Here is a 27,528-nt window from a genome sequence, read left to right on the forward strand (position 1 = left end):
GTCAACACCTGCTTTCTTTGGGATTGGAATTATTATATTCTTCTTGAAGTCTGAGGGTATTTCGCCTGTCTCATACATCGTGCTCACCAGATGGTAGAGTTTTGTCATGACTGGCTCTCCCGAGGCCATCAGTAGTTCAAATGGAATGTTGTCTACTCCCGGGGCCTTGTTTCGACTCAGGTCTTTCAGTGCTCTGTCAAACTCTTCACGCAGTATCTTATCTCCCATTTCGTCTTCATCTACATCCTCTTCCATTTCCATAATATTGTCCTCAAGTACATCGCCTTTGTATAAACCCTCTATATACTCCTTCCACCTTTCTGCCTTTCCTTCTTTGCTTAGAACTGGGTTGCCATCTGAGCTCTTGATATTCATACAAGTGGTTCTCTTCTCTCCAAAGGTCTCTCTAATTTTCCTGTAGGCAGTATCTATCTTACCCCTAGTGAGACAAGCCTCTACATCCTTACATTTGTCCTCTAGCCATCCCTGCTTAGCCATTTTGCACTTCCTGTCGATATCATTTTTGAGACGTCTGTATTCCTTTTTGCCTGCTTCATTTACTGCATTTTTGTATTTTCTCCTTTCATCAATTAAATTCAATATTTCTTCTGTTACCCAAGGATTTCTATTAGCCCTCGTCTTTTTACCTACTTGATCCTCTGCTGCCTTCACTACTTCATCCCTCAGAGCTACCCATTCTTCTTCTACTGTATTTCTTTCCCCCATTCCTGTCAATTGTTCCCTTATGCTCTCCCTGAAACTCTGTACAACCTCTGGTTCTTTCAGTTTATCCTGCTCTACAGTATCTAATCACCATGAGGGGCTTCAGCTAGATGTGGCATACCTGATGAAACTTGAGAACCCTTTTCCCCTCCAAATCGTGGCCTGTTTCAATGCCAGAGATATACTGTATTTTGCTCAGGTGGTTATTATTCACGAATGGTAACAGCTAGCAGAGTGAGGGCCGGCACTTACTGGTCACCATCAGCACGAGGACGGCCCCTGCGACTGCGGCCAGCAGTGGGCACGCGGCAGCGGACCAGCGCCGGCCGAACCTGGAGGCGCAGTAGTGGACCGCGATGAAGGCCGGCAGCTGCGCCACGCCCTGCGCGGACACCGTCAGGAAGGGGTTGACGCTCAGCAAGCCCACGCTCAGCACCAGCGCCAGAGACGTCAGCAGGTACACCGCCCTGCTGACACCATACCATCGCTCCTAGAAGAATGTAGGTCCGGGGTATATGGATGTTCGGGATGGTAGATCGACATTCCTGTGGGAACGTACAAGGTTCCAAGAGTGGGAAAATCGTTACACATAACGATGGAAACGGAAATCCCGCAGAAATGTGGTTTGATTCTGCCATTACTGAGTTTCGATGTCAATGGAATACCACTTACAGGGTATGACGGATTTTCACTTGTCGCAGGGAACTGACTATGATGGTTGAGTTAGAAAAAGTTTTGACTGAGTAATCAGGAAAGCGGGCAGAGCTCACAGAACTACTTTGTATGGTGCAGGCTTCAGGGACGCTCAAGCGCCTAAGATGGAGCAACTGGGTAAGCTGACTGGGAAGACGAGAGTATATGAATCGTGTAGTAGATTGATTTTTGGAAGTCTGCAGGCGGAAGATTAAATTTTCTTGATGTGCTAGTTTTCAAGAAGGAGGATGGTATTTGGGTCACACTGTTTATCGAAAACTCACTCACATAGACCACTACCTACACTGGGATTCGAGCCACCACCCATAACGAAAGCGAGCCATCTTGAAAACGTTGGCGGATAGAGCAAGGAACATCAGCCAACCAGAGCCCCTTGACGCATAATTGAAACATCTCACATACTCCTTGAGCATTTCTCAAGAATGGTTATTCGTCCGTTGAAGTGAAGAGAGCGCTATGACCATCACGCAGAACTCATAGTGGTGCACAAGCGCGTATGAAAGCGAAATCATTCATTAATGGCGTTTCTGACCGCATAGGAGAAATCTTGGAAAAACATGCCGGTAACCACTTGGAAGACATAGGATCACCTAAAACTGAGCAAGGATTTTCTACAACCGCTGGAAAAAGTAGGATAGGATTCCGCGTAGTTGTGGGGAGGTATAAGTGGGGACTACAGAAAGAAAGGTCTAAAATTGACTAAAAGAACACAAGGGCAGTTGCAGAATGTGGGAGACTGGCAGATCAGCTGTTGCGGAACATGCTTTGCAGCCAGGAGACAACAACCATCCATTTCGATGTAATGCAAGTACTGGCAGCCACAAGTGGATACCATAAAAGGTAATACAGGGAGGTTTAATAGTCCCCAGGAATTTCAATAAGATGTAGGATAGCGAGAAATTGAGGCACATCTGAATTTCACTGCTGAATAAGATTTGTACCGGTCTTCCACCATGGGGTGATAGCAACAGAGGACGATGTCAGTCGACAACAGCCAATAGCGCTTTGGTGTTCAATGCATGTGACTTCACTCCATTGCGTGGAAGTAAGCGTAAACGGAATTTTGCTGCAGGGAGTAGAGAGCCAAGGTGTGAAAAGGAGACTCAAAGAACCTATGATCCCCCTTGAAAATGTCCTCCGCAGACAGGGACGAAACGTAGGGTTTAAATGTGAAACCCATTCAACCACAGCATAATAGCCCGGAATATTTTATTAACTGTTACATTTGCGGCAGTGAAAGTTTCCATTTTACAGCGCGAATTGTTGCCAGAAGATCGTCTATACTCTTGACAGGCGTCTCCAACACAAGACTTTTCACATGGCCCCACAAGAAGAAATGAAGCGGGGTGAGTTCAGGAGTACGTCCTGGCCACGAAAAGCACTCTGCCTATCCAGTGTTCAGGGAATGTCTGATGCAGGTTTTCACTAATTTTCAATCCGAAGTGATGTGTGGTTCCATTATGGTGGAACCACATCCACTGACAAATAACAAGTGAGAAATGTTCCAGGAACCTTAATAATATGTCTCCGATAGACACTGTGTACACTGGTGCATTTAAGTGGAAGGATGAAGAGACTGCCCCAGTATATAATTACTGACTACATCTGCCAAAACACTGACTTAAAACCTATGTTGACGGCTCCTCACAACTGTAGCATAACCTGGTACATAATTATTGACTACGCCTACCCAAGCGCTGACTTAAAATCAGTTTTGACGGCTCTTCAAAATTGTAGCGTGGGGATTCCGATCAGCCCAAACACGAATAGCTCAAGTATTTAGCATTTCGTTTCTGATGAAACAGGCTTGTGATCACAACAGCTGTGTTTCACTTAATCGTTGAAACATAGAAAAATGTCGTGAGCCGAATATCTTCTGCGTGGATATATGGTCCTGTACAAACATTCCCTTCCCTGCTGCTTTCATTTGCTTGCCCATAGATGAAAATAATGTCTGCAAGTTCCGTCACCGGGTGCAACTACATTTGGTCGGGCTGAATGACGTAAACACAGATTGCAGTCTACTACAGTACAGACATTGTACACAAGGGCTGCTCTTGTCAGTATACAGTACATCATCTGCATTCGATTAGTTGAGTAACCATCCCAACATCTCTAAGTGCTCGTCGGGATTGTCTACTTTATATCCTTAGCGACGACAGTATTGGTGCACGTTTCATTGACAGAATATCAGAACGACTTTCCCTTAAACTTCCGACTCGGTCGTATCCGGACCAGGGTACTTTACCTGAAATTGATACATTTATCCGTCTCCAGTATCCCTGAAAGTTTGAAACATCATAACTTAGTCATCCTCTATATTGATCGAGGGATGATTCATAGGGGATTAACAGCTTTGTTGGAGTAACCGAAACTACTGGAAAGACAAATCGACTAATCTATTGTGGGAAAAGTCAAAGAAGAACTAATTTCACTGAAGCAGGCAGTGTCGAATGCGATATTGTCGATATTTGACTTACGGCAATAAAGCCGTGTTCCAAGGCATAATTCTCTGCCTAACGTTTCGTTTTCCACTGCTGGAGCCTTCGTCAGAAGCTTTAACGAATCAGAAAGCTATAGCAAACTCAAACAAGCTCAGCAAGCCAACCTGTTTATATGTAACCACGCAATGGTCAGTTCGTGATCTTAACAGACCACTGCCCGAGAACCATAGGAAAGATAGGCCGTAGCATCTACGTCACAGCGAATTAACACTACACTGTTTGCAGCAGGAAGTGAGTTTGCATTTGAGACCACTTTAATACTTCGCATCTGTGTATTTAAATAAATTCAAGCTCCTGATAACATATGACAGAGTTAAGGACTTTTCTGATTGCCATTTCATTGACATATTGATTTCCCACATGATCCTGGGCATATCTGAGCGTTCGTGATGTATGTAGCAAAGCCGACTAGTGTGACATTACGAATTCGTTGCGAGGCCCGTATTTTCCGTGGGCCCTAAGATCGCGGAGTCTCTCCGAAGTATGCCATGGAGCGTGCCACTTGGAACAGCTGGCAATGGTAGTTTTATTTAGCACTATGGCCCACAACTTGTCTGTTTTGAATCGTTCTTCTGTTCTGTTTAAATTATTTGTGGTTTTAGATTTCTATCTAGTGATTCCTATGCTAGGATGTACAGAAATTTTCTATTGAAACTGTTTTTGTGCTTTTGAGTTTCTGTATTATTATTACTACGCCAGGATATACAAAGATGCCATAGAAGTTCAGAAGCACAAAAACAATTTCAACAGAAAAGAAGAAGGATTAGAACTGTACAGGTTGTGTGTCCCAGCGCTGTATAAAACATATATAAAACAGCGCCAACTCTTCCACACTAAAAGCTCCATAGCATACGTCTCGGCAACTAGGTGATCTTAGGCAGCAGTATGATGACGTCACCGACCGACCATTCAGTGGATACGTATCAACAAACTGCTCGGCTTGCTGAGCTTGCTTGAGTTTGTAACTTCTTCAGACTCGTTAAAGCCATTGGCAATGATAGTTCTGGTATGCATGCTGACGTTACGATGAAGAGATAGAGAAAGTGTTTGAGGATATTGAAAAGGTAATACAGTACATAAAGGGAGATGAAAATGTAATAGTCATGGGGGACTGGAATGCAGTTGTAGGGGAAGGAGTAGAGGAGATGGTTACAGGAAACTATGGGCTTCGAACAAGAAATGAGAGACGAGAAACACTAATTCTGTGTTCTAGCAATAGTGCACATCGAAACATCCTGAAGAAGATCCCAGCAGAATGGACGAAACGTCGATTATTTTAGATGGAAATATGATGCAACCTAATAATCCAGAAGATTTTAACTATTAGACTAATTGAGTTCTATAATTAACTTCAGCTAGTAAAAGCTAATACTCTCTTTCTCTCTCTCAAGCAGAATCACAAGAGGAGGAGGTATACTTGGAAAAGGCCGGGTGATACGGGCAGATTTTAGCTAGATTACATCATTAGCAGACAGTGGTTCCGCAATCAGATACTGGCGTACCCAGGGGCAGATATACATCCAGATTGCAATGCAGTAGTGACGAAGAGTAGGGTGAAGTTTAAGAGACCAGTCATACAGAATAAATATGCACAGAAGTGGAATACGGAAGTACTTAGGAATGAAAAGATACGCTTGAAGTTTTCTGAGGCCGTAGGTACTTCGATAATGAATAGCTCAGTAGCAGATAAGTTGAAGAGGAATGAACATCTCTGAAAAGAGAAATCGCAGAAGTCGGAAAGAAAAATATGGTGCAAGGACGATAATTGCACCGACACCTTGGATAGGAGGAGAAAAACTTTAGTTGATCGATGAAAGAAGTAGTAAAAATATGTTCATGGAAATTTGCGAATAGAGAGACGCACATAACGTGGGAATGAAATAAATAATTCTGCAGTGAAGCAAAGACAAAATGGCAATATGAGCAATATGGAGAAATCGAAAAAAGAAAAAAAACGATTGTCGGTAGGACTAACTCACAAATAGAAAAATCGATGAAATCTTCGGTGAAATTAAAAGCAAGAGCGGTAACACTACAAGTGCAATGGGAATTACATTGTTCAACGCAGAGGAGAGAGCGGATTGGTGGAAAGGATATACTGATGACCTTTATGAGAGGAAAGATTTGTCTGATGCGATACAAGAAGAAACAGGAATCAATTTAGAAGAGATAGAGGATCCAGTATTGGAATCAAAATTTAAAAGAGCTTTGGGAGACGTAAGATCAAATAAGGCAGAGGGGATAGATAAAATTCCATCAGAATTTCTAAAATCGTTAGGGGAACTGGCAAAAGAGCAACTATTCACATTGGTGTGTAGAATGTATCAGTCTGGCGACATACCATCTGACTTTCGAAAAGGATCATCCACACTATTCCGAAGATTGCAGGAGCTGACAAGTGCGAGAATTATCGCACAATCAGCTTAACGGCTCACCACCAAGTGGCTGATAAGACTAATGTACAGAAATATGCAAAAGAAAATTGAGGCTGTCTTAGATGACGATAGGTTTTACTTTGGGGAAGGTAAAGGCGCCAGAGAGGTAATTCCGACGTTGCGGTTGATAATGGAAGCAAGACCAAAGAAAAATCTAGACACTTTTATAGGATCTGTCGATCTGGAGAAAGGGTTCGACAATACTAGATGTTCGGAATTTTGAAGCTGTATGGAGAGACAGGTAACAACAATATGAACAAGAGCCAAGAGGGAATTATAACAGTGGACGACCAAGAATGAAGTTTCTCAAATGTAGACATGTTTAATGGGATTTCCGCGATCGTTCATTAAATAAAAATATGGCATTTCAGTCTGTCATCACTCATGACAACGATCCGATAGTTCTGTACTGACAAGTTACTCTGTAACTGCATTATATGATCTGGAGATGGGCAGCTAGCCTGAAACCGGTCATTGAAAATAAAAAATAGCGATCAAAGACTGAAATACCATATTTTTATTTCGTCTTGTCTCTGTCAAGCTGATTCTCTTTACGGGCAGGAAGATCAGAATGGATGTAAAACCACAATTTCCTAGGCACCGTATTAATTGCTAAGCACAGTAACCACAGAGAGCACCTACAATAGAGAGGTGTCTCTTTCTTACCAGAGTAAATGGATTGCAACAATCCAAGAGATTACCCAACAGTGGAACCTTGGACGACGTTTTCTTTGCTCACATAGGGTACATAATTTTCATTATACAGTAATACTACAACGAAAATCGGAAAACTATTCACTTCATGGCTGAGTTACGCACCATGTGTGTTTAAATTATTAATCTGCAAAGCATGTTTATACTGGTGCTTCGTAGGTGTTTGTGGTTGGGTACGTTTAACTGATAAAGTTTCTGTGTTGGGTAAAAGAGAATTACTAGAGCTTTATTAGCTCAAATAAAGTTTAAAACAAATTGTCGTATAACGGCAGCAGCCCACATACGTCCACTGCCGGTCTCACGTCTCCGCCATGCGCTGTCCATCTAACGGAACTCACGGAGACGAGCCAGGATTCTCCACTCTGCTTAGGACCGTCATCGTACTAGTACGTTACTGAGTGTGGATTGGTCCCTCACGGGCGCCGCGCTATGGCTATATGGGATGACGCTTCCCGCAGATCCGGCATCACGCCAGTAAACTTCGTGTTTGTTGTTTCAAGTGATCACCTTTCAGCTGTTGTTTCTGATACAAACGTCATTGTGCACATGTGCAGTTAATAATGTATTCCGTATTGCAACTGGAGAATCATCACTTAATACAGCAAGCAACCACCTATAATAAGGAGGACAGAAAACAAAGCGTCACATGTATATCACGGTATTATTTACAAATATTTATAAGGAGTTATTGCTTCAGTGGGTTAGTTTTATTTCTTTTACTAATGTCGCGTATGAGTGTGGTGTGCAGCTTTACGTATTCTCAGTCAGAAGTTCTGTAGTTGTGCTGGGTATGGCCACGCAGCTGGAATCGTAGAAAGAACTGAATCTCTCCGTCAAGTGGCAGAGCCCCAGGTGCAGAGTCCCCTTCACTCTGACGGCGGGGCCACTGCAGCTCTGCTCCCGTCTGTCGAGCCGGTGGCACGCGCGAGTGGCGTCGCAGGAGCTCGTGGTTGCACCATGCAACCAGAGCAGATGCTGCGTGTTTCAGCATTGAGGACGCTACCAGCTCTGGTGTAATCTTAAGTAAATGGTAATAATAGGGCACACAGCTGCGAATCGTTTCTGGCAGAGCAGCAGCAGCACTTGTATCTCGTTTAAATAACACCTAGCCATTAGCATACAAGGGAGGAGAAGAGTAGGACAGGAAAAACGTGGAGGAATAAAGAGGATGGGTGGAGAAGGAGGAGACATTTACGGGGTGACGTTGAGGGTGATCTTGAGTGGGTGAGAGAATTATTGGCCTGGAAACTCTCATGATAGTTGTGACATGGACCAAAAACTGTTCTTGAGACACTACTAAACTTTCCTTTTTCTCTTATATTCTATAACCTACTTGTCCGGTTCAAAAATCTAACATTCCACACACAAAGAACATCAGTTTTTCTTCCCTTATGACGACGTCATACTGGGTACTTCTCATCTGGAAATACAAATGACAGGCTATTTTACCTCCAAAATATGTTGACCGAGAGGATGCCATCATTATGAATCCATACAGCAGAGCTGTATGCCATCGGGAAAAAATAGCTGCTGTGGTCTTCCCTTGCTTTCAGACGATTGCAGTACAAACATAATAATGGCATGTTGGCTAATCGTAAAAGACCCCCATCAGCCAATTAACCACCATGGTGACCCTAAACTATTGAAAAGGCAGCTGCGTCTCTTCAGGAATCATAGACTGTCCAACCTTTCCAAAGATACCTGCCCATTTTAGTTGGTATAGCCATCTATATCACTGAGGCCTGCAAGCCACACCATCTTGGAAAGGTCCGTGATTAATAGGGTGATGTGTGGTAACTGATGTATGATACCTAATAATTCGCTTTAACATTATTACTCTGTAATGAGCAATCTGAGAACAAGGGTTCCTTCTATAAATTAATAAAAAAAATTTTGCTTATCAAATTCCAACCTCGGCTTGTGGAAATTCAGGGTATACTAGATTCTGTAGCAATGCATACGACATGTATTCGACAGAGAGTGTGCACCATCAAAGATCGATGCCAAGAACACCAGCGACACATTCGTATAATATATCATAACAAGTCGGCAGTCACATAGTACTAATCGTCTGAGACTCATGCAACGGAATATGAACGCACCAGAATTTTACCACAAACTCTGAAACACTGGAACAGTGTCGTTAAAAAGACCGTCGAAATACTTAATAGGTACAATTTCACAAACCGGAACTGCGGCTGTAGTCTGTCCAAAGCTTGGGAAACAGCTTAGGGTCAAATTGTTCAGACGACACACTGCAAACAAGAGCTGGCGACCAGAGCAGGTGAGTGTCTACATTCACGATGCCCTAGCAGAGTGCCATGCTATGTGTCCCGGCCATCAGCGAGCTCCCTCAGGCGTGGAGAGGACGTAAGTCGACCGTATCCGCCAGCAAATCAGTTCGTCTGCGCACCTGGCGATAGCTATGTGTCTGACTGCTGAAGTATTGCGCCCTTAGGCCACTATGAAACTGAAGGATCGAAACTTCCAAAATTTTGTCAGCTTCACACTGTAAAGCACTGAGTTTCTGAAGTCTTTGAGTTCACTAGTTCAGAGATATGTCGGCGACCCGGAGACGGATATCATTAAGTGTTAATAAAACTACGGCTGAAACAGTGGTTCCCACACGGCACTCATCACAGAAGATATGAGATTGTATTCCTGCGGCAGACTGCCACCAGTGGCGCATGAAGTCGGACAAGGGGGAAACACTTCACTTCCTTGAAAATGCAAACATTTTAAATCGTTCATTATAACGAGAAAAACTACAAAGATACACAAACGATGATATCCTATGGTGTTCACGCAAACAACGTGCCTTAAAAGCACATATAGTGATGAAACAAGAATGAATGGCACTGTCAGCATCTCGACCAAACCCTTCCATACTGATACTCCATTTGTTCATGCCTGTGAAATGTGTTGATTGTATTTTCATCCTTGTCGATGTTATTTTAAGTATTTTCAGCACAGAATAGACTTCTTCCTACAGATGAACAACAGTGTGAATATATGACGGCTGTTGGGTAAGTCTAACGATACTGGTACTTTTCAGAGATGGCAACGCAGCATCCCTTGAAGACGTGCATGTACAGCTTATCTCCACCTTTAACTGACTACTGGCCATTAAAATTGCTACACCACGAAGATGACGTGCTACAGACGCGAAATTTAACCGACAGGAAGAAGACGCTGTGATATGCAAATGATTAACTTTTCAGAGCATTCACACGAGGTTGGCGCCGGTGGCGACACCTACAACGTGCTCACATGAGGAAAGTTTCCAACAGTTTTCTCATACACAAACAGCAGTTAACCGGCGTTGCCTGGTGAAACGTTGCTGTGATGCCTAGTGTAAGTAGGAGAAATGCGTACCATCACGTTTCCGACTTTGATGAAGGTTGGATTGTAGCCTATCGCGATTGCGGTTTATCGTATCGCGACATTGCTGCTCGTGTTGGTCGAGATCCCATGACTGTTAGCATAATATGGAATCGGTGGGTTCAGGAGGGTAATACGAAACGCCGTGCTGGATCCCAACGGCCTCGTATCACTAGGAGTCGAGATGACAGGAATCTCATCCGCATGGCTGTAACGGATCGTGCAGCCACGTCTCGATCCCTGAGTCAACAGATGGGGACGTTTGCAAGACAACATCTGCACGAACAGTTCGACGACGTTTTCAGCAGCATGGACTATCAGCTCGGAGACCACGGCTGCGGTTACGCTTAACGCTGCATCACAGACAGGGGCGCCTGCGATGGTGTACTCAACGACGAACCTGGATGCACGAATGGCAAAACGTCATGTTTTCGGATGAATCCAGGTTCTGTTTACAGCATCATGATGGTCGCATCCGTGTTTGGAGACATCGCGGTGAACGCACATTGGAAGCGTGTATTCGTCGTCGCCATACTGCGTATCACCCGGCGTGATGGTATGGGGTGCCATTGGTTACACGTCTCGGTCAACTCTTGTTCGCATTGACGGCACTTTGAACAGTGGACGTTACATTTCAGATGTGTTACGATCCGTGGCTCTACCCTTCATGCGATCCCTGCGAAACCCTACATTTCAACAGGATAATGCACGACTGCGTGTTGCAGGTCCTGTACGGGCCTTTCTGGATACAGAAAATGTTCGACTGCTGCCCTGGCCAGCACATTCTCCAGATCTCTCACCAATTGAAAACGTCTGGTCAATAGTGGCCGAGCAACTGGCTCGTCACAATGCGCCAGTAACTGCTATTGATGAACTGTGGTATCGAGTTGAAGCTGCATGGACATCTGTACCTGTACACGCCATCCAAGATCTGTTTGACTCAATGCCCAGGCGTATCAAGGGCGTTATTACGGCCAGAGGTGGTTGTTCTGGGTACTGATTTCTCAGGATCTATTCACCCAAATTGCGTGAAAATGTGATCACATGTCAGTTCTAGTATAATATATTTGTCCAATGAATACCCGTTTATCATCTGCATTTCTTCTTGGGGTAGCAATTTTATTGGCCAGTAGTGTATTTGAGGGGGGATATAGTCACTGACATCGGGGACATGGGGCACCTTTGTGAACCATACAGGAAGTTGACTGTAGAGTAATGACTACTGAACGAGTGGTGACAAGGCGGATTCAGGACAACATTGTTTTAAGAAGTTTCGGTAAAGGTCCTCCCAGAAGGACTACATCATGAGCAGATCGTGGAATTTTGATGATGGGTCAGAGAAATTCATGGGCGCCAATTGTTGATTAAGGGCAGAGAGTAAAGGCGTAGTGTCGCCTAGATCCGTCTGCAATACATGAGGGCTGTTATTAATATACGATCAGTCGCTAAATGCAAACCACACTGATAATCCGATGAAGCTTTGCACTGTGCTACCAAGTGTCTCTACTCTGCCCGTCGACCGCGACACGCCACTCTCTTCACTTCTGTTCGCATAGTGAATGCATGAAGACGTCTAGAAAATAGAGACTTACGCCAAGTGTAAGTGTCTGCTGAGAGTTCTCGCCTGAATTCATGCTTTCCACATAAAGTAACTGTCATACATTTCCCTCTTCGTGACAATTTTCGACCGCACACTATAGGAGCAATGGAGCCGCTCCCACGGCGGTTTAGTTGGGAAGTGTTCGATCACCCATTATGCAGTCCGGACTTGGCTCCTCCTGAGTCATCTCTGTTCACATGAACCGCTGGCTATGAAGACAACATTTTTGAACAAACAGTGAGCCGTAGATCTTGGTAGAGAATTGGCGGAAATCACAAAGGGCTGCCTTTTATGAGGAAAGTTTTGGATAGTTGATAAACGCTACGACAGATGTCACAGTCGGAGCACTGAGAAAAAGTATACTATGTGATCAAAAAGTATCCGGACACCTGGCGGAAAATGACTTGAAAGTTCGTGGCGTCCTCCATCGGTAACGCTGGAATTCAATATGGTGTGGGCCCACCCTTAGCCTTGATGACAGCTCCCACTCTCGCAGGCATACATTCAACCAGCTGCTGGAAGATTTCTTGAGGAATGGCAGCCCATTCTTCACGGAGTGCTGCACTGAGGAGAGGTATCGATGTCGATCATTTAGGCCTGGCACGAAGTCGACGTTCCAAAACATCCCAAAGGTGTTCTATAGGATTCAGGTCAGGACTCTGTGCAGGCCAGTCCATTACATGGATGTTATCGTCGTGTAAGCACTCCGGCATAGGCCGTGCGTTACGAACAGGTGCTCGATCGTGTTGCCAGCTGCAGTCACCGTCCCCGTGTTGTTCTTCAACAGTGAGAAGCAAGAGATTACCTGCTGTCCTGTGCTGTGGTAGTGCCACACAAAACAACAAGGGGTGCAAGTCCCCTCGATGAAAAACACGGCCACACCGTAACACCACCGTCTCCGAATTTTACTGATTGCACTACACACGCTGGCAGATGACGTTCACTGGGCGTTCGCCATACCCATAGCCTGCCATCGGATCGCCACTTGTGTACCGTGATTCATCACTCCACCCAAAGTTTCTCCTCTGTTTAATCGTCAAATGTTCACGCTTCTTACACCAAGCGAGGCGTCGTTTGGCATTTACCGGCGTGATGTGTGGCTTATGAGCAGCCGCTCGACCATGAAATCCGATTTTTCTTACCTCTTGCCTAACTGTCATAGTACTTGCAGTGGACCCTGATGCAGTTGGGAGTTCTTGTGTGAAGGTCTGAAAAGATGTCTGCCTATTACATATTACGACCCTCTTCAACTGTCGGCGGTCTCTGTCACTCAACAGACTAGTTCTGCCTGCACGCTTTTGTGCTACCTACCAGTGTCCCTTCACGTTTCCAATTCACTATCACATCGGAAACAGTGGACCTAGGGATGTTTAGAAGTATGGAAATTTCGCGTACAGATGTATGACACAAGTGACACCCAATCACCTGACCACGTTCGAAGTTGGTGAGTTCCGCGGAGCGCCCCATTCTGCTCTCTCACGATGTCTAATGACTGCTGAAGTCGCTGATATGGAGTACCTGGAAGTAGATGGCAGCACAATATACCTAATATGAAAAACGTATGTTTTTGGGGCTGTTCGGATACTTTTGATCACACAGTGTATTTGGAAGGTGTAACTAACTGCTGTCATCGTGGTTTCCATTTCGAAGCCAATCGGACATAAATACTAGTAGCTCTCATGTTACCAGAGGCTGCGTTGAAGTCTCGAGTTACCATGCTTTGTTTACTACAGTACTGTAACACAGACAATGGCCAGAATCATCTGGAACAGTGAGTGATATTCAGAGTCTCACTTCTATTTGTGGTCGTCAGATCGACTCCACAGTGTCGCTAGACGACGTGACGGGAAGTCACAAGAATTAGCGAGTCTCGAGATCCATAACTCTGGAACTGGAAAGGTGGTGTGAAGGGTCTACAGAAGATGAAACAATACTATTTGCGAACTGTCGAAGGGATGTTGAATGCTTGCGAGTATGTTGTTATAATGGTAAACATTGTTGCCATACCTGTCATGGCAAGGGCGTGAAATGGCAAATCCAATCAGGATAACACAAATCTTATACTGTAGTTCACACCACCGAAGTCTTGAAAGTCCTTCACCTATCCCGCCCAGTCGACTGATTTGTCAGTCATAGAACACGTCAGGGATGCCAAAGGGTGCGAGGGGGTTATACTTTTTTACCAGAATCCTAGCAGCAGTATTTAAGAACTGACATAGCATGTGTTTCAGGGACAGCAATAAATTTTTCAAGGTGTCATTCAGAGGCCGTTTGCTTCCATGACTCAGTGAATATAAGAACGTAATTCTGAGATTAATGAAATTTTACTATTTTAATAAAGCTTACGTGATGAACCATTCCACAAAGTTTTATAAATACACACTATCTGATCAAAAGTATCCGACCCATATAGGGGACATTAATAAGAGTCCGCAGCTCGTGGTCGTGCGGTAGCGTTCTCGCTTCCCGCGCCCGGATTCCCAGGTTCGATTCCCGGCGGGGTCAGGGATTTTCTCTGCCTCGTGATGACTGGGTGTTCTGTGATGTCCTTAGGTTAGTTAGGTTTAAGTAGTTCTAAGTTCTAGGGGACTTCTGACCATAGATGTTAAGTCCCATAGTGCTCAGAGCCATTTGAACCATTTTTGGCATTAATAAGAGGTGCGTCCACCTTTCGCCTTTATGACAGTTTGAACGCTGCTGGAGACACTTTCACTGACGTGTCGGACTGGCAGTCCATTCTTCCTCAAGAGCCGAAATCAGAGAAGGTAGTGATGTTGAACGCTGTGGTCTGGATTGAAATCGACGTTCTAACTCATCACATAGGTGTTCCGCTTGGTTCAGGTCGGGACTAGGGGCATTCCAGTCAATTTCACGAATGTTATTGACCATTGCCTCACAAATACTGCTTTATGAGAGGTTCCATTGTCATGCAGACTCAATTAAGCATCGTCTTAGAAAACTGCTGTTCTAGTGTACGCATTATACAATGCTGTAAAATGTGATTATATCCTTTCGCAATAAGCGTTTCTTAAGCCGACATGGGTGATGACACTCTAACCACGAAAAAGACCTCTTTCTAAACTCTCTGTTGGCAGTACACATGATGACAGCTAACGTTCTCCAGCCATTCGCCAAACTCAAGGGCATCGGGTTGCGACACAGTACAGAGTGGTTCAACACACCAAATCACTCATTTGTAGCCCCCTCTGACTAAGACATCGTCCTTTTCATCTGCTCAAGATATGCTTAGTATTGAGGATAGAGATGTGCGGGTTAAGAGGAGCTCCTCAACATTTATACCCCATTCTTTTAATTTCCTGCCACTGTCCTTGCTGTACTGCTGATAGCATTCTGGAAGTCAGAAGTGATTCCTTCCTTTCATTTCATGCTAACTTTTACAATCACCCTTTGCAAATTTTGACGGTCCCTGTCCGACAGTACTTGAAGTCTGCCTTGTCTTAGGTTTAGGTGTGCTTTTTGCTTAGCGTTTCCGCTCGACAGTCACATCGCCAACAGTATAACAGCTGAAATTTCCCTTATGGATTTGTTACTCAGGTACAATCGAATGACTAGTCGGCGTTTGAGGTCACCGCTATCTCTTGGTGGACTCATTCTGCTGTTACTGATCTCTACAAACAGCACAATACTGCTCACCTCCTTTTATGCCGGCGTGTCCTCCCCTCGTGACATCTGGTGGTCATTTCCGCATTCCATAGGGATATTTTTGATCAGATAGTGTATATGGTGCTTCATGGTGTAAGATTTCCTACTAACCGTCAGTGTATAATACTACGTTACGTAAAGATGGAAAAGACAGGTTTGTCCTAATGATCTCTCTGAGTACTAGTGAAGACACAACATGCACGAGGGCACCTCTTCTGCACCTAGCAACAATGAGCACCAGTGTGTTTCGGAGAAGGTTCCAGCTGGAGAAGATGCTGAGGAAGCCCTTCCGGTCCCGTTTGCTCTTCGCCACGGCGTGGAGCACCCGTGAGGTGAACGGGGCGACCGCGGAGCCGTTGGTGGCGGCGATGCGCCGCAGTACGGTCAGCGCCTCCTGCTCGCGGCCTCTGCAGGCCAGCCAGCGCGGCGACTCGGGGAACCACCTGCAGGCAGCGGCAGGGGCCGCGCGTCGCACCACTTAGGCAGGGGTAGTACACAAATCTGTGAGACTTAACAAACTGGCATTCCGGTAGTTGAGGAAAACATGTAGTTGTCAAAAATGTTTTGGCCGGCAAATCAAAATTACGACAAGAGTAAATATTCATAAAATCCTATATACTGTATTATAAAGGTAAAATTTGCGTGTTTGTGTGTGTGTGTGTGTGTGTGTGTTTACTCCTTAATGCTAAAACGGTATTTGATAATGAGAACACTTAGTGACTTGCAACAAACTTTATAAATTATATTAAACCTTCACAAAAATTTTGCTCGCTTACAACCTCACTATTAATAAAAAGTTTACCGCTTACTCCATTTTCGCTGTACATGCATTAACCCCGCATGAAACATGACGTTTTATTATTTCTTTACTACTAACTGTATTCCTGACACATTTTGCAGACGGTATTTGCATGTACCATAGTTCAGAAGAAATTATGACAAATACTGATATGTGTGAAAAACTGCCTCATCATGCATTGTGTTTTAATTTCTTTACTACCAACTCTATTCACAACACATACTGCAGACAGTAGCCACATATACACTGGAGGTACCTGCAACACTCAGAACCATTTGAATTTTTTGTACCTGCAACATAATATCATTGTAGGATAAATATCTCATAAGATACTGATGTCATAAATATTAAAATAAAACTGCAGGACGTAATTCGCTAGAGATACAGGTGAAATGTGTATACAAATACGCGAGAAATACTTTGAATACATGTCAAATACATTTGACAGGTGTGTACTTGGGCAAAATCACGGGTAAAGACTACATGCTAAGCTCCTGGTACAATTTCAGCCAAAGAACTCTCAGCATCCTATTGCTATGGGGAAGATAACGCGGGGAGAGAAGGTGGAGGATGAGATGGACAGACGCAGAGGGGGATAAGGACACAGACTGCGGAGATGAGCAGAGAGACAGGGGGAGGAGGAGGAAATAGGCAGGAAAACGGGGGGGGGGGAGAAAATGGACAAACAGAGGAGGAAGAAATGGACAGGGAGAGGAGGAGACAGACAAAGAAAGAGAGGAGGAGATAGAGACAGGAGAGAGAGGAGGAGATGAAAAGCGAGAGGGAGAGGAGAAAAGGTGGAGTAGGATATCGACAGAGAGCGAGGAGGAGGAGATCGACAGAGAATGTGAGGAAGGAGGAGATGGAGAGAGAGAAAGGGAAGGATGGGATGGATAGAGGGAGTGGAAAGAGGGGATGGGCAGATGGAGAGGGGAGAGGAGGAGACTGACAGGAGACAATCAGCAGTTTGGAGGCCAGGGGAGGAAAAAGAGGAGATGGGTTAATAGAAAATTTCAATAAATACTTAGTCAGGCTTTTTTTTTACAAACAGTCTGCCGTTTGCAAGCCTCTTCACTTACGCATAAGTACTGCAACCCACATTCATTTGAAACTGATTACTGTATTCAATCTTTGGTCTCGTTCCACATTTTTTTTACCCTGCACATTTCCCCGTCTGTACCGAAATGCCGAATTCTTGATGCCTAATATATGTTTATCAATCAAACCCTGTCCTTAATGAAGTTGTGCCCTTAATTTCTATTTCGCCAGTGCGGTTTGGTACCTCCTCATTAATTATTCGACCTACTAATTTAAATTTTAGCATTTTCCTGTAGGGACACATTTCAGAAAACTTTATTCTCATCTTGTCAGAACTGTGTATCATCCATGTTACACTTCCGCACACTCCAGACCAGTTCCTTCAGAAAAAAACTACTGTTAATTTGCATTTTGTATCCTCTCTACTTCAACCATCGTCAGTTATTTTGCTGCTCAACTAGCGAACTTCATTTACTTCTCTTTGTGTCTCCATTCCTAATCCAATGGCCTCAGCATCGTCTCACTTAATTCTGCAAGAAATCCTATTGAATAAACATCCGCAACTGAATATCGTATCAAATATGGAGGCTACCTTCTTTGGTTTTAACAGTCTGATTTCGCGAATATCGCGGCCAGTTTCCGACTAACAGATGCCCGTCATCAGGTGTAACGTTACTGAAAACAAGCAAGGAATTTTTTCTTTACATTTGCTTGTAAGCATAACGCAGTGAATACTAATAAGAACTACCTTAATTAGAATTCTACCTGCAGTCGGGCTAGTTGTAGATAAAACATAAGCAACGTCACAGAACATTTGCGATTGGGGAAGAAGAAAGGAAACAGAACTTATATAGATGGAGAGGCATAATTGTGTGTACTGTGTGTTAAATCGGGGACCTAGAAACCCCACCGTAACCGTCAGTGGTTCACAATCCCACAATGGGCCACAGCAGTCCACCGCCCCACACCGAACCCAGGGCTATTGTGCGGTCAACTTCCAACATTCCCCCCTCCCCCACCCCCCACCCCCCGCACGGAACGTGTCATACCAGACGTGTGTAATACCAAATGTATGCGTGCTAGAGTAATTATGGTGTACATGTATGTGGAGGCAGTGTTTGCACAGCAATTGCCGACATAGTGTAACTGAGGTGGAATAAGGGGAACCAGTCCACATTAGCCGAGGTAGATGGAAAACCGCCTTAAAAAACGATGCACAGGCTGGCTGGCATGCCGGACCGCGACACTAATCCGCCGGGCGGATGCGTTCCGGGGACGAGCACGCCTTTCCGCCCGGGAAGCAGCGCGTTACACTGCGCTGCTAGCCGGGCGGGCGAGAGGCATAATACAGAAAAACAGGTGAAAAATTACGTCTCGTGTTGCGACCCCGAACGCCGCGGGACTGGACAGAGCAGAGGCGACCGCCACAGGCAAGAGCAAGGCACAGAGGGGGTCACGCGGACCACGGAAGCACGAGTACATAGGTAAGCTACTTCACAGGTGCGGCGATGCTTCAGCCATCTATTAGGACGACTAGGAACTTTCACGAAGCCGACTAGCCAGAGCGTTGGGATACGTGTACAAGCGAGGTTTGTCATCCAACTGAGTAATTTTTCTTTTCTTGAAACAGTGTCCAGCCTTATCTCTTCTCCTTTCTGGCTTCGGATAGTTATTTTGTTATGTCTGGTAGCAGTTTTTCTGTATCTCAACTAAATCCTTGTTCACAAAATGACATATACTTAATAATTAAGATCTTTATGATTACATATTGGGATTTTATTTGTAGACGTGAGAAAGTTGTTTTCTTATTATAATATATTCCATTTAATCCACTAGTCTACGATAGAGTTAAGTAGATGTAGCAGTATGAAGACTGCTGACAACTTGTAAAGGGCAGGATCGATTCATAAGCCAGAGCCTTACCTCAGTGCCATAAATACTCCACCTCACGAGGTTAGAGAGAACCACTAGCGTCAGTCGCGTTCATATCGTTTGCAATGAAGTCTCTGATTATTGTAACTATATTGAGTGTCAGACTGTTCCAGTACCGGTCAAACTCCTGCGACCTTACGAGATGACCACCGATGTGTAGCCACAGATGACAGAAGACTGTCTACAGTACTAGCCACCACTAGTAGATAGCCTAGGGACATACCAACCTCATTCCAGCCTAGATCCGACAGCCTGCCAAATGACGGGCCATGATCAGCATTCAACACGACCGCAAGGGAGAGACAAGCGGTCCATCTGCTAGGACACAACGGGCAGCGACCAGAGAAGGACAGAATACTCGCAGAACGGCAGTGAGGTACAACACACACGCGCCATGGTCACCGCCCCTCCGAGCTGAGATTCCGCCAAGGCGCGTCTTCAACGCCACAGGCGACAACTTGGCCTCAGTAGCTTCCTCGTCGGCTTGATAAGCTACCAGGACTGCAGAAAATACAGTGACTAGACGTATTCAGAGAAATAAATGAAGTCAAAAACCATTCATCAGCCAAGATCACATAAAATATTTTTGTTTTTATTTTAGACAACCGGTTTCAACAAACTAAGCTGTCATCTCCAGATCTTAAAATCTTTTGTCCTAAAAAAATGTACATTTTACGCTCACCTTACGCACAAGATGTCAAGTGCGTGAGGTCGGTGTAAAACGAACATGTTTTACAACAAAAGATTTTAAGACCTGAAGACTACAGCATAGTCTATTGAAACCGGTTGTTTATTTTATGCGATCTTGGCTGTTGAATGGTTTTTAACTATAAAACAGATAGCCCTTTAGTTCTCGCAAGATGAAAAAATTAAAATAAATTAATTAATATCTAGTCCTGTTTTATGGTGGCTGCGGATGTCACACAAGATCTTGGGTCTTCATCCTTTAAACATTAGATATTTACTGCCAAGGACGGGGCGACTCCTACAGAGTTCAGATCATATCATCTCTAAAAATATTATGGATGAGTTAAAAAACAAAGAAAGCTTTTGAGAGTCTCTTCGGGTTTGCTGCCGGATCCTAAAATTAGCTCTATTCAATATTTCGGCGATCAACTGTTCGCCATCTTCAGGTGAACGCTCCTTCTGCCGATGAGTCCTGCTGAGAACTGAGAAGCAGCGTTCTCCTGAAGATGGCGAACAGTTGGATCGCCGAAATATTGAACTGAGTTGATTTTAGGATCCGACACCGAACCCGAGGAGACTGTCAAGACTTATTACGCAGGGAAATCCTACGAAGTCACAAAGAAAGGTTATGTTTACAATATTTATTAGTTTCTAGTTGCCAGATTACTGTATGACTTAATAGCTGTATTAATGTAATTATTTTAGGTTAAATGAATCGCCAAATTTATACACTGAAGCGCCAAAAAAACTGGTACAAGCATGCTTGTTCAAATAAAGAGATACGTAATCAGGCAGGATACGGCGCTGCAGTCGACAACAACTATATAAGACAACAAGTGCCTGGCGCAGTTGTTAGATTGGTTACTAATGCTACAATGGTAGGTTATCAATATTTAAGTGAGTTTGACCATGGTGTTATAGTCGGCGCAAGGGCGATGGGACACAGCATCCCCGAGGCAGCGATGCATTGGGGATTTTGCGGTACGACCGTTTCAAGAGTGTACCGTGAATATCAGGAATCCGATAAAACATCAAATCTCCGACATCGCTGCGGCCGGAAAGAGAACCTGCCAGAATGGGATCATCGACGACTGAAGAGAATCGTTTAACGTGAGAGAAGTGCAACCCTCCCGCAAATTGCTGCAGATTTCAATGCTGGGCCATCAAGAAGTGTCAGCGTGCAAACCATTTAAAGAAACATCATCGATATGGGCTTTCGGAGCCGAAGGCCCACTCGAGTACCCTTGATGAATGCACAACACAAAGCCTTACGCCTCGTCTTGTCTCGTGAACACCGACAATGAGCTGTTGATGAATGAAAACATGTTGCCTGGTCGGACGAGTCTCGTTTCAAACTGTATCGAATGGATGGACGTGTACGGGTATGAAGACAATCTCATGAACCCATGGACCCTGCATGTGAGCAGGAGACTGTTCAAGCTGACAGAGGTTCTGTAATAGTGTGGAGCGTGTGTAGTTGGGGTGATATGGGAACCCTTGAGTGTCTTGACACTACTCTGACAGGTACCACGTACGTAAGCATCCTGTCTGATCCCCTGCATCCATTCATGTCAATTTTGCATTCCGACAGACTTGGGTGACGCCCCACACGTCCAGAATTGCTACAGAGTGGCTCCAGGAACACTCTTAGGAGTTTAAACACTTCCGCTAGCCACAAAACTCCCCAGACATAAACATTATTGAGCATATCTGGAATGCTTTGCAACGTGCTATTCGAAAGAGATCTCCACCGCCTCGTACTCTTACCGAATTTTGGACATCCCTGAAGGATTCATGGTGTCAGTTCCCTCTAGCGCTACTTCAGACATTAGTCGAACCCATGCCAAGTCGTGTTGCGGCACTTCTGCGTGCTCGCATGGACCCTGCTTGATGTTAGGCAGCTGAACCAGTTTCTTTGACTCTTTGATGTATTTGAGAAATATCTTTAAATACCTTATTCTCACTTACCATTCCACGATTTGCTTTGAAGCATGGAGTGTTTTAGGAAAATTCATCCAATTTTGCAAAGACAACATCTTCTACGTGAATGTATACAGAAACATAGTGGACATACGCAGAACAGTTAATAGTTTACCTTCGCTCTAGTTGTACGCTGCCAGATAATGTGGTTGTGGTAGGTGCCCCTGATGAAGCTTTCTTGTTCCCTCGCTTGCTCCTTCATTGCAAATGGCGTCTCCTGTTTTCCGTTTCCACAGGCGGAATTCAGTTAGAATTGTGTAGAGTGATTTTTTCCTTAAGAACGGTACTGTACCTCCTACTATGCATATGGCGTTCGAAATTCACACTACACCGCTGTCCTCCGATTTCACCTGACCACTCGATATGGAATTACTTTTTCTCTTTGTGAGGCTTTTTGGAAACTCCATCTGTGTGCCTTCTCTTCCAAAAACTCTGGGTAAATCGCGGCGTCGCATGTGAACAGCATGCATGCACTGACTTCAGACATGCTCGTAAAAATACACGGGTTTGACGATTGTATGTGTGTTTATTGTGCTTCCATTGGATGAACATTGAGTATATGTGTAAGGCAAATAAAAACAATGGCCTTCAATGTACTTTTAAAAAGGTTCTCAGTGTCGTATTAGCAAACCACGTAAAAGATACACACTTTTAAATTCAAAGAGTTCTTTGAAAATAATTTCTTTTTAATCAAATGTACAATTAAAATCCTTCCCATATTTCTATCTATGTTTATGTAAAAGATACAGTCTTGTAAAACCCGATGAATCTCTTAGAAACAACCCGTACTATGAAGACATCACCAGCGTCGCTTACCACTGGTTACAGAAAAGTGTCAATTATGAAGAGCTGCTCGACCATCGTATCCCATTCTTTTTATCTCCGTACATACAGTTATTGTACAATATGGATGCTGGTAGCATTCTGGAACTCACGAGTGACTCTTTTCTCTGGTTTCATCCGATTTTTTGCAACCACACACCGCAGTGCTCTACGGTCCATGTCCGACAATACGTGAGTAGCCCTTGTCTTCGTTTAGCTGTGGTAGTTTCGTCACTACACAGTCACATCAGTAACAGCAGACTGTGACAGTTTCAGAAGGGCTAAAATATGCCTGATGTATTTATAACTCGGATGACGTCCTGTGACTAACGCACCTTGCAAGTCACTGAGACCCCCTTACCAACCCGCTCTCTTGCTACAACTTCTCTACTGACAATACAATAGACTCCCCCTCCCCCCTCCCTTACATTGGCATATCTGCCTCTCGTGACATTTACATTGTGGTATCTGTATACTTTCGACTAGATACTGTATCAATACCGTGGTTCGGAAGCGTTCCTCATGGTGACTGTCTTGAATCCCAGACATACTAAGATCAAACTGACCAACTTACGCGTTTGATACTCCCATTGACGATAATTTATTATCCAGAGCAGATTGAAGCGGTCGAACATGACTAACGCATGAACTAACTGCACCCCTGAAAAGTTTCACATGTGGATGAAATACTTTGTCGCTCTAACTCTGTGCATACACACGATTTTCCTGTGACTGAATTGTCTGAGTCCCTCAAGGCGAAAATGCGACAAATGTGGTTCTGCGGAGTCAGTCGGGATTTTTGTGTGAAACGAACATCCCTCTATTCACTCGTTTGCAACCTAAGTGTTTCTGAATCCACTAACTCGTGGGTCCATTCTGTTCTAGTATATGTGGAACACACATACTCTGACCTCTGGACGAACAGACCAACTGCTCTGCGTTTCCATACATTAGGACACCGAAACTCGTGAGGTACTTATAAACCCTGCAGACAACTGACATTGCAGAGGTAGTGTATCATCTCGAACCAGGTATCAGTCCTTCTTTTACCAATTACTCTTAACTCGTTTACATTTCCGCAGTTATCAGAGCAACCGACGCACGCCTCAAGGCAAAATAACCGTTCCTTGAGACAGAAAACAGGCAGGCATCAGCCCCAAGTCTGCTAGTATGTGTTCTTGTGCCAGTCAGTTTGTCAAGCGCTAATAGCTAAGGTTCACCTTCCAGAAATGATAAGAGCATCTCTATGTATGATGCTACTTCTAATTTACATTTAAAATTCATGAACTGCTGTTTGTAAAGGAAATGTTGAGAAAATACTATATTTGTAATTAAGAGTAGTAGTCACCATACGGTTTTTCTATAACTGTGGTGTCTAAGTGTCTTCTTTACACTACAGTCCGGTGAAGAGATCCTACTTACAAATAGGTGAACACATCAAAGATACGCAACTGTAGTGTCAGTATCGAAAAGTAGAACGATTTCACGCCAGCATTATTCATTGCTTCACTGTTATCGCCCACACGCGACACCCCGCCTCAAACTCGCAGTGCGTCTCACCTCCAAAAGAGAAACATTGGAAGACAGCATAGTCCTGGGAAAAGAAGGAAATAGATCCAGCTGCGGAAAACCCAGGCAAGTAGGCCACTGATAATCATCGACACGCCGGTGCTAATGCACGCCATGGCACAGATGGTAGAACGGTGCTTGACGTCCGTGAGTTCCAGGCCTGTAACATAACAAACACGTTAACCCAACGGTAACAAGATGTTTAATCAAGAATATAAATTTAAGGCACCCCAAGTGAAGTGCTGCAGTCTGTTATTTTGTAACCCATTCTTTTGCCTTTTATAGAAATGATGTTGTCGGTGGTAGTGCCGATAGTAGTAGTAGTAGTAGTAGTAGTAGTAGTAATAGCTGTTATTACTGCTACAAGCATGGACTTTAGTACATAAAATACCATTCTAGTCTGTTACACAGTTGACTATACTGCTAACTAACTTTCCTGGGTGTAGCGTCCATTCAGTCTCTTGAGGACAACTGAGGTCTAACTTGTAGGAGAAGTAGTGTCTCTAGTGTTGAAAGTCCCCATTAATAAGAAGGGGAACAATGTGCAGTTATCCATTAAGCAAATTAATGTAATTCAGGTGGGACGTCTGATATCTGCATCTGATCACAGCACCCTTAATTTGTATACTTTTGTTAAGTCTTCAAGCCGAAAGTCTGTCACTCAGCTGACAATTAATATTTCTTATAATAGATTTATTCACATTTACAAACTTACTCGGCAAGCGACCGTGTGGTGTGTGGCGGACGGTATCTTGTACTCGTCATTTCCTTCATTGTTCACTCGCAAGTAGAGTGAGGGAGAAACGATTGTCTATATGCCTCGGTGTGAGGCCTTATTTCTCTTACCTTACCTTATCTTTGTGGTTATTAAGATAAATGTACGTTGGCGGCAGTAGAATCGTTCTCTAGACAACTTCAGACCTCTCTTCTGTATCGCTTCTCAACAGTGTTTATCTCTTTTCAATAGTGTTCCTAGAAAAGAATGTTGTCTTCACTCCAGGGATTTCTACACTCCTGGAAATGGAAAAAAGAACACATTGACACCGGTGTGTCAGACCCACCATACTTGCTCCGGACACTGCGAGGGGGCTGTACAAGCAATGATCACACGCACGGCACAGCGGACACACCAGGAACCGCGGTGTTGGCCATCGAATGGCGCTAGCTGCGCAGCATTTGTGCACCTCCGCTGTCAGTGTCAGCCAGTTTGCCGTGGCATACGGAGCTCCATCGCAGTCTTTAACACTGGTAGCATGCCGCGACAGCGTGGACGTGAACCGTATGTGCAGTTGACGGACTTTGAGCGAGGGCGTATAGTGGGCATGCGGGAGGCCGGGTGGACGTACTGCCGAATTGCTCAACACGTGGGGCGTGAGGTCTCCACAGTACATCGATGTTATCGCCAGTGGTCGGCGGAAGGTGCACGTGCCCGTCGACCTGGGACCGGACCGCAGCGACGCACGGATGCACGCCAAGACTGTAGGATCCTACGCAGTGCCGTAGGGGACCGCACCGCCACTTCCCAGCAAATTAGGGACACTGTTGCTCCTGGGGTATCGGCGAGGACCATTCGCAACCGTCTCCATGAAGCTGGGCTACGGTCCCGCACACCGTTAGGCCGTCTTCCGCTCACGCCCCAACATCGTGCAGCCCGCCTCCAGTGGTGTCGCGACAGGCGTGAATGGAGGGACGAATGGAGACGTGTCGTCTTCAGCGATGAAAGTCGCTTCTGCCTTGGTGCCAATGATGGTCGTATGCGTGTTTGGCGCCGTGCAGGTGAGCGCCACAATCAGGACTGCATACGACCGAGGCACACAGGGCCAACACCCGGCATCATGGTATGGGGAGCGATCTCCTACACTGGCCGTACACCACTGGTGATCGTCGAGGGGACACTGAATAGTGCACGGTACATCCAAACCGTCATCGAACCCATCGTTCTACCATTCCTAGACCGGCAAGGGAACTTGCTGTTCCAACAGGACAATGCACGTCCGCATGTATCCCGTGCCACCCAACGTGCTCTAGAAGGTGTAAGTCAACTACCCTGGCCAGCAAGATCTCCGGATCTGTCCCCCATTGAGCATGTTTGGGACTGGATGAAGCGTCGTCTCACGCGGTCTGCACGTCCAGCACGAACGCTGGTCCAACTGAGGCGCCAGGTGGAAATGGCATGGCAAGCCGTTCCACAGGACTACATCCAGCATCTCAACGATCGTCTCCATGGGAGAATAGCAGCCTGCATTGCTGCGAAAGGTGGATATACACTGTACTAGTGCCGACATTGTGCATGCTCTGTTGCCTGTGTCTATGTGCCTGTGGTTCTGTCAGTGTGATCATGTGATATATCTGACCCCAGGAATGTGTCAATAAAGTTTCCCCTTCCTGGGACAATGAATTCACGGTGTTCTTATTTCAATTTCCAGGAGTGCATTTCAATTCCCAACGCATAACTGTAATACTTGCGTGTTGATCGAACCTACCAGTAGCAAATCTAGCCACCCACCTCTGAATTGCTCGATTTCTTCCTTCAATCCCACGTGGTGGGGAACCCAAACACTTGAACAGCACTGAAGAATGGGTCGCACTAGCGCGCTCTATGCGATGTCTCCTTTACAGAAGATCTATACTTCCCCAAAATTCTCCCAATGGACCGAAGTCGACCATTTGCCTTCCCTACTAGTCCTTATATGCTCGTTCCACTTCATACCAATTTCCGATGTTACTCCAAGATATTTAATCGACTGTGTCAAGCAGCACATTACTGATACTGTATTCGAACACTACGAGACTTTTTGTCAAACCCATCTCTATTAACTTTTTCTACATTTATAACTAGCTACCATTCACCGTCCCACCTAGATATATTGTATAAGTCTCGTATGCTCCTACAGTCGCTCAACGATGACGCCACGCCGTACACCACAGCATCATCAGCAAACAGCCGCAGATTGCTTCTTACCCTTC

At 44.8% G+C, this 27,528-nt stretch overlaps 1 protein-coding gene across 1 annotated transcript in view; it reads right to left on the bottom strand.

Moving 5' to 3' along the window:
- Nucleotides 1-27,528, bottom strand: part of LOC126176191 (solute carrier family 22 member 7-like) — a 135,601-nt gene that overhangs the window by 32,797 nt on the left and 75,276 nt on the right. The window contains exons 4-6 of the mRNA XM_049923335.1: nucleotides 24,553-24,721; nucleotides 15,956-16,177; nucleotides 976-1,190 (exon numbers count right to left, since the gene is read on the bottom strand). Coding sequence (XP_049779292.1) covers nucleotides 976-1,190; nucleotides 15,956-16,177; nucleotides 24,553-24,721 — 606 coding nt within the window. The remainder of the gene's footprint in view (nucleotides 1-975; nucleotides 1,191-15,955; nucleotides 16,178-24,552; nucleotides 24,722-27,528) is intronic.

The sequence above is a fragment of the Schistocerca cancellata genome, chromosome 3 (assembly GCF_023864275.1).
Source record: "Schistocerca cancellata isolate TAMUIC-IGC-003103 chromosome 3, iqSchCanc2.1, whole genome shotgun sequence".
NCBI lineage: Eukaryota > Metazoa > Arthropoda > Insecta > Orthoptera > Acrididae > Schistocerca > Schistocerca cancellata.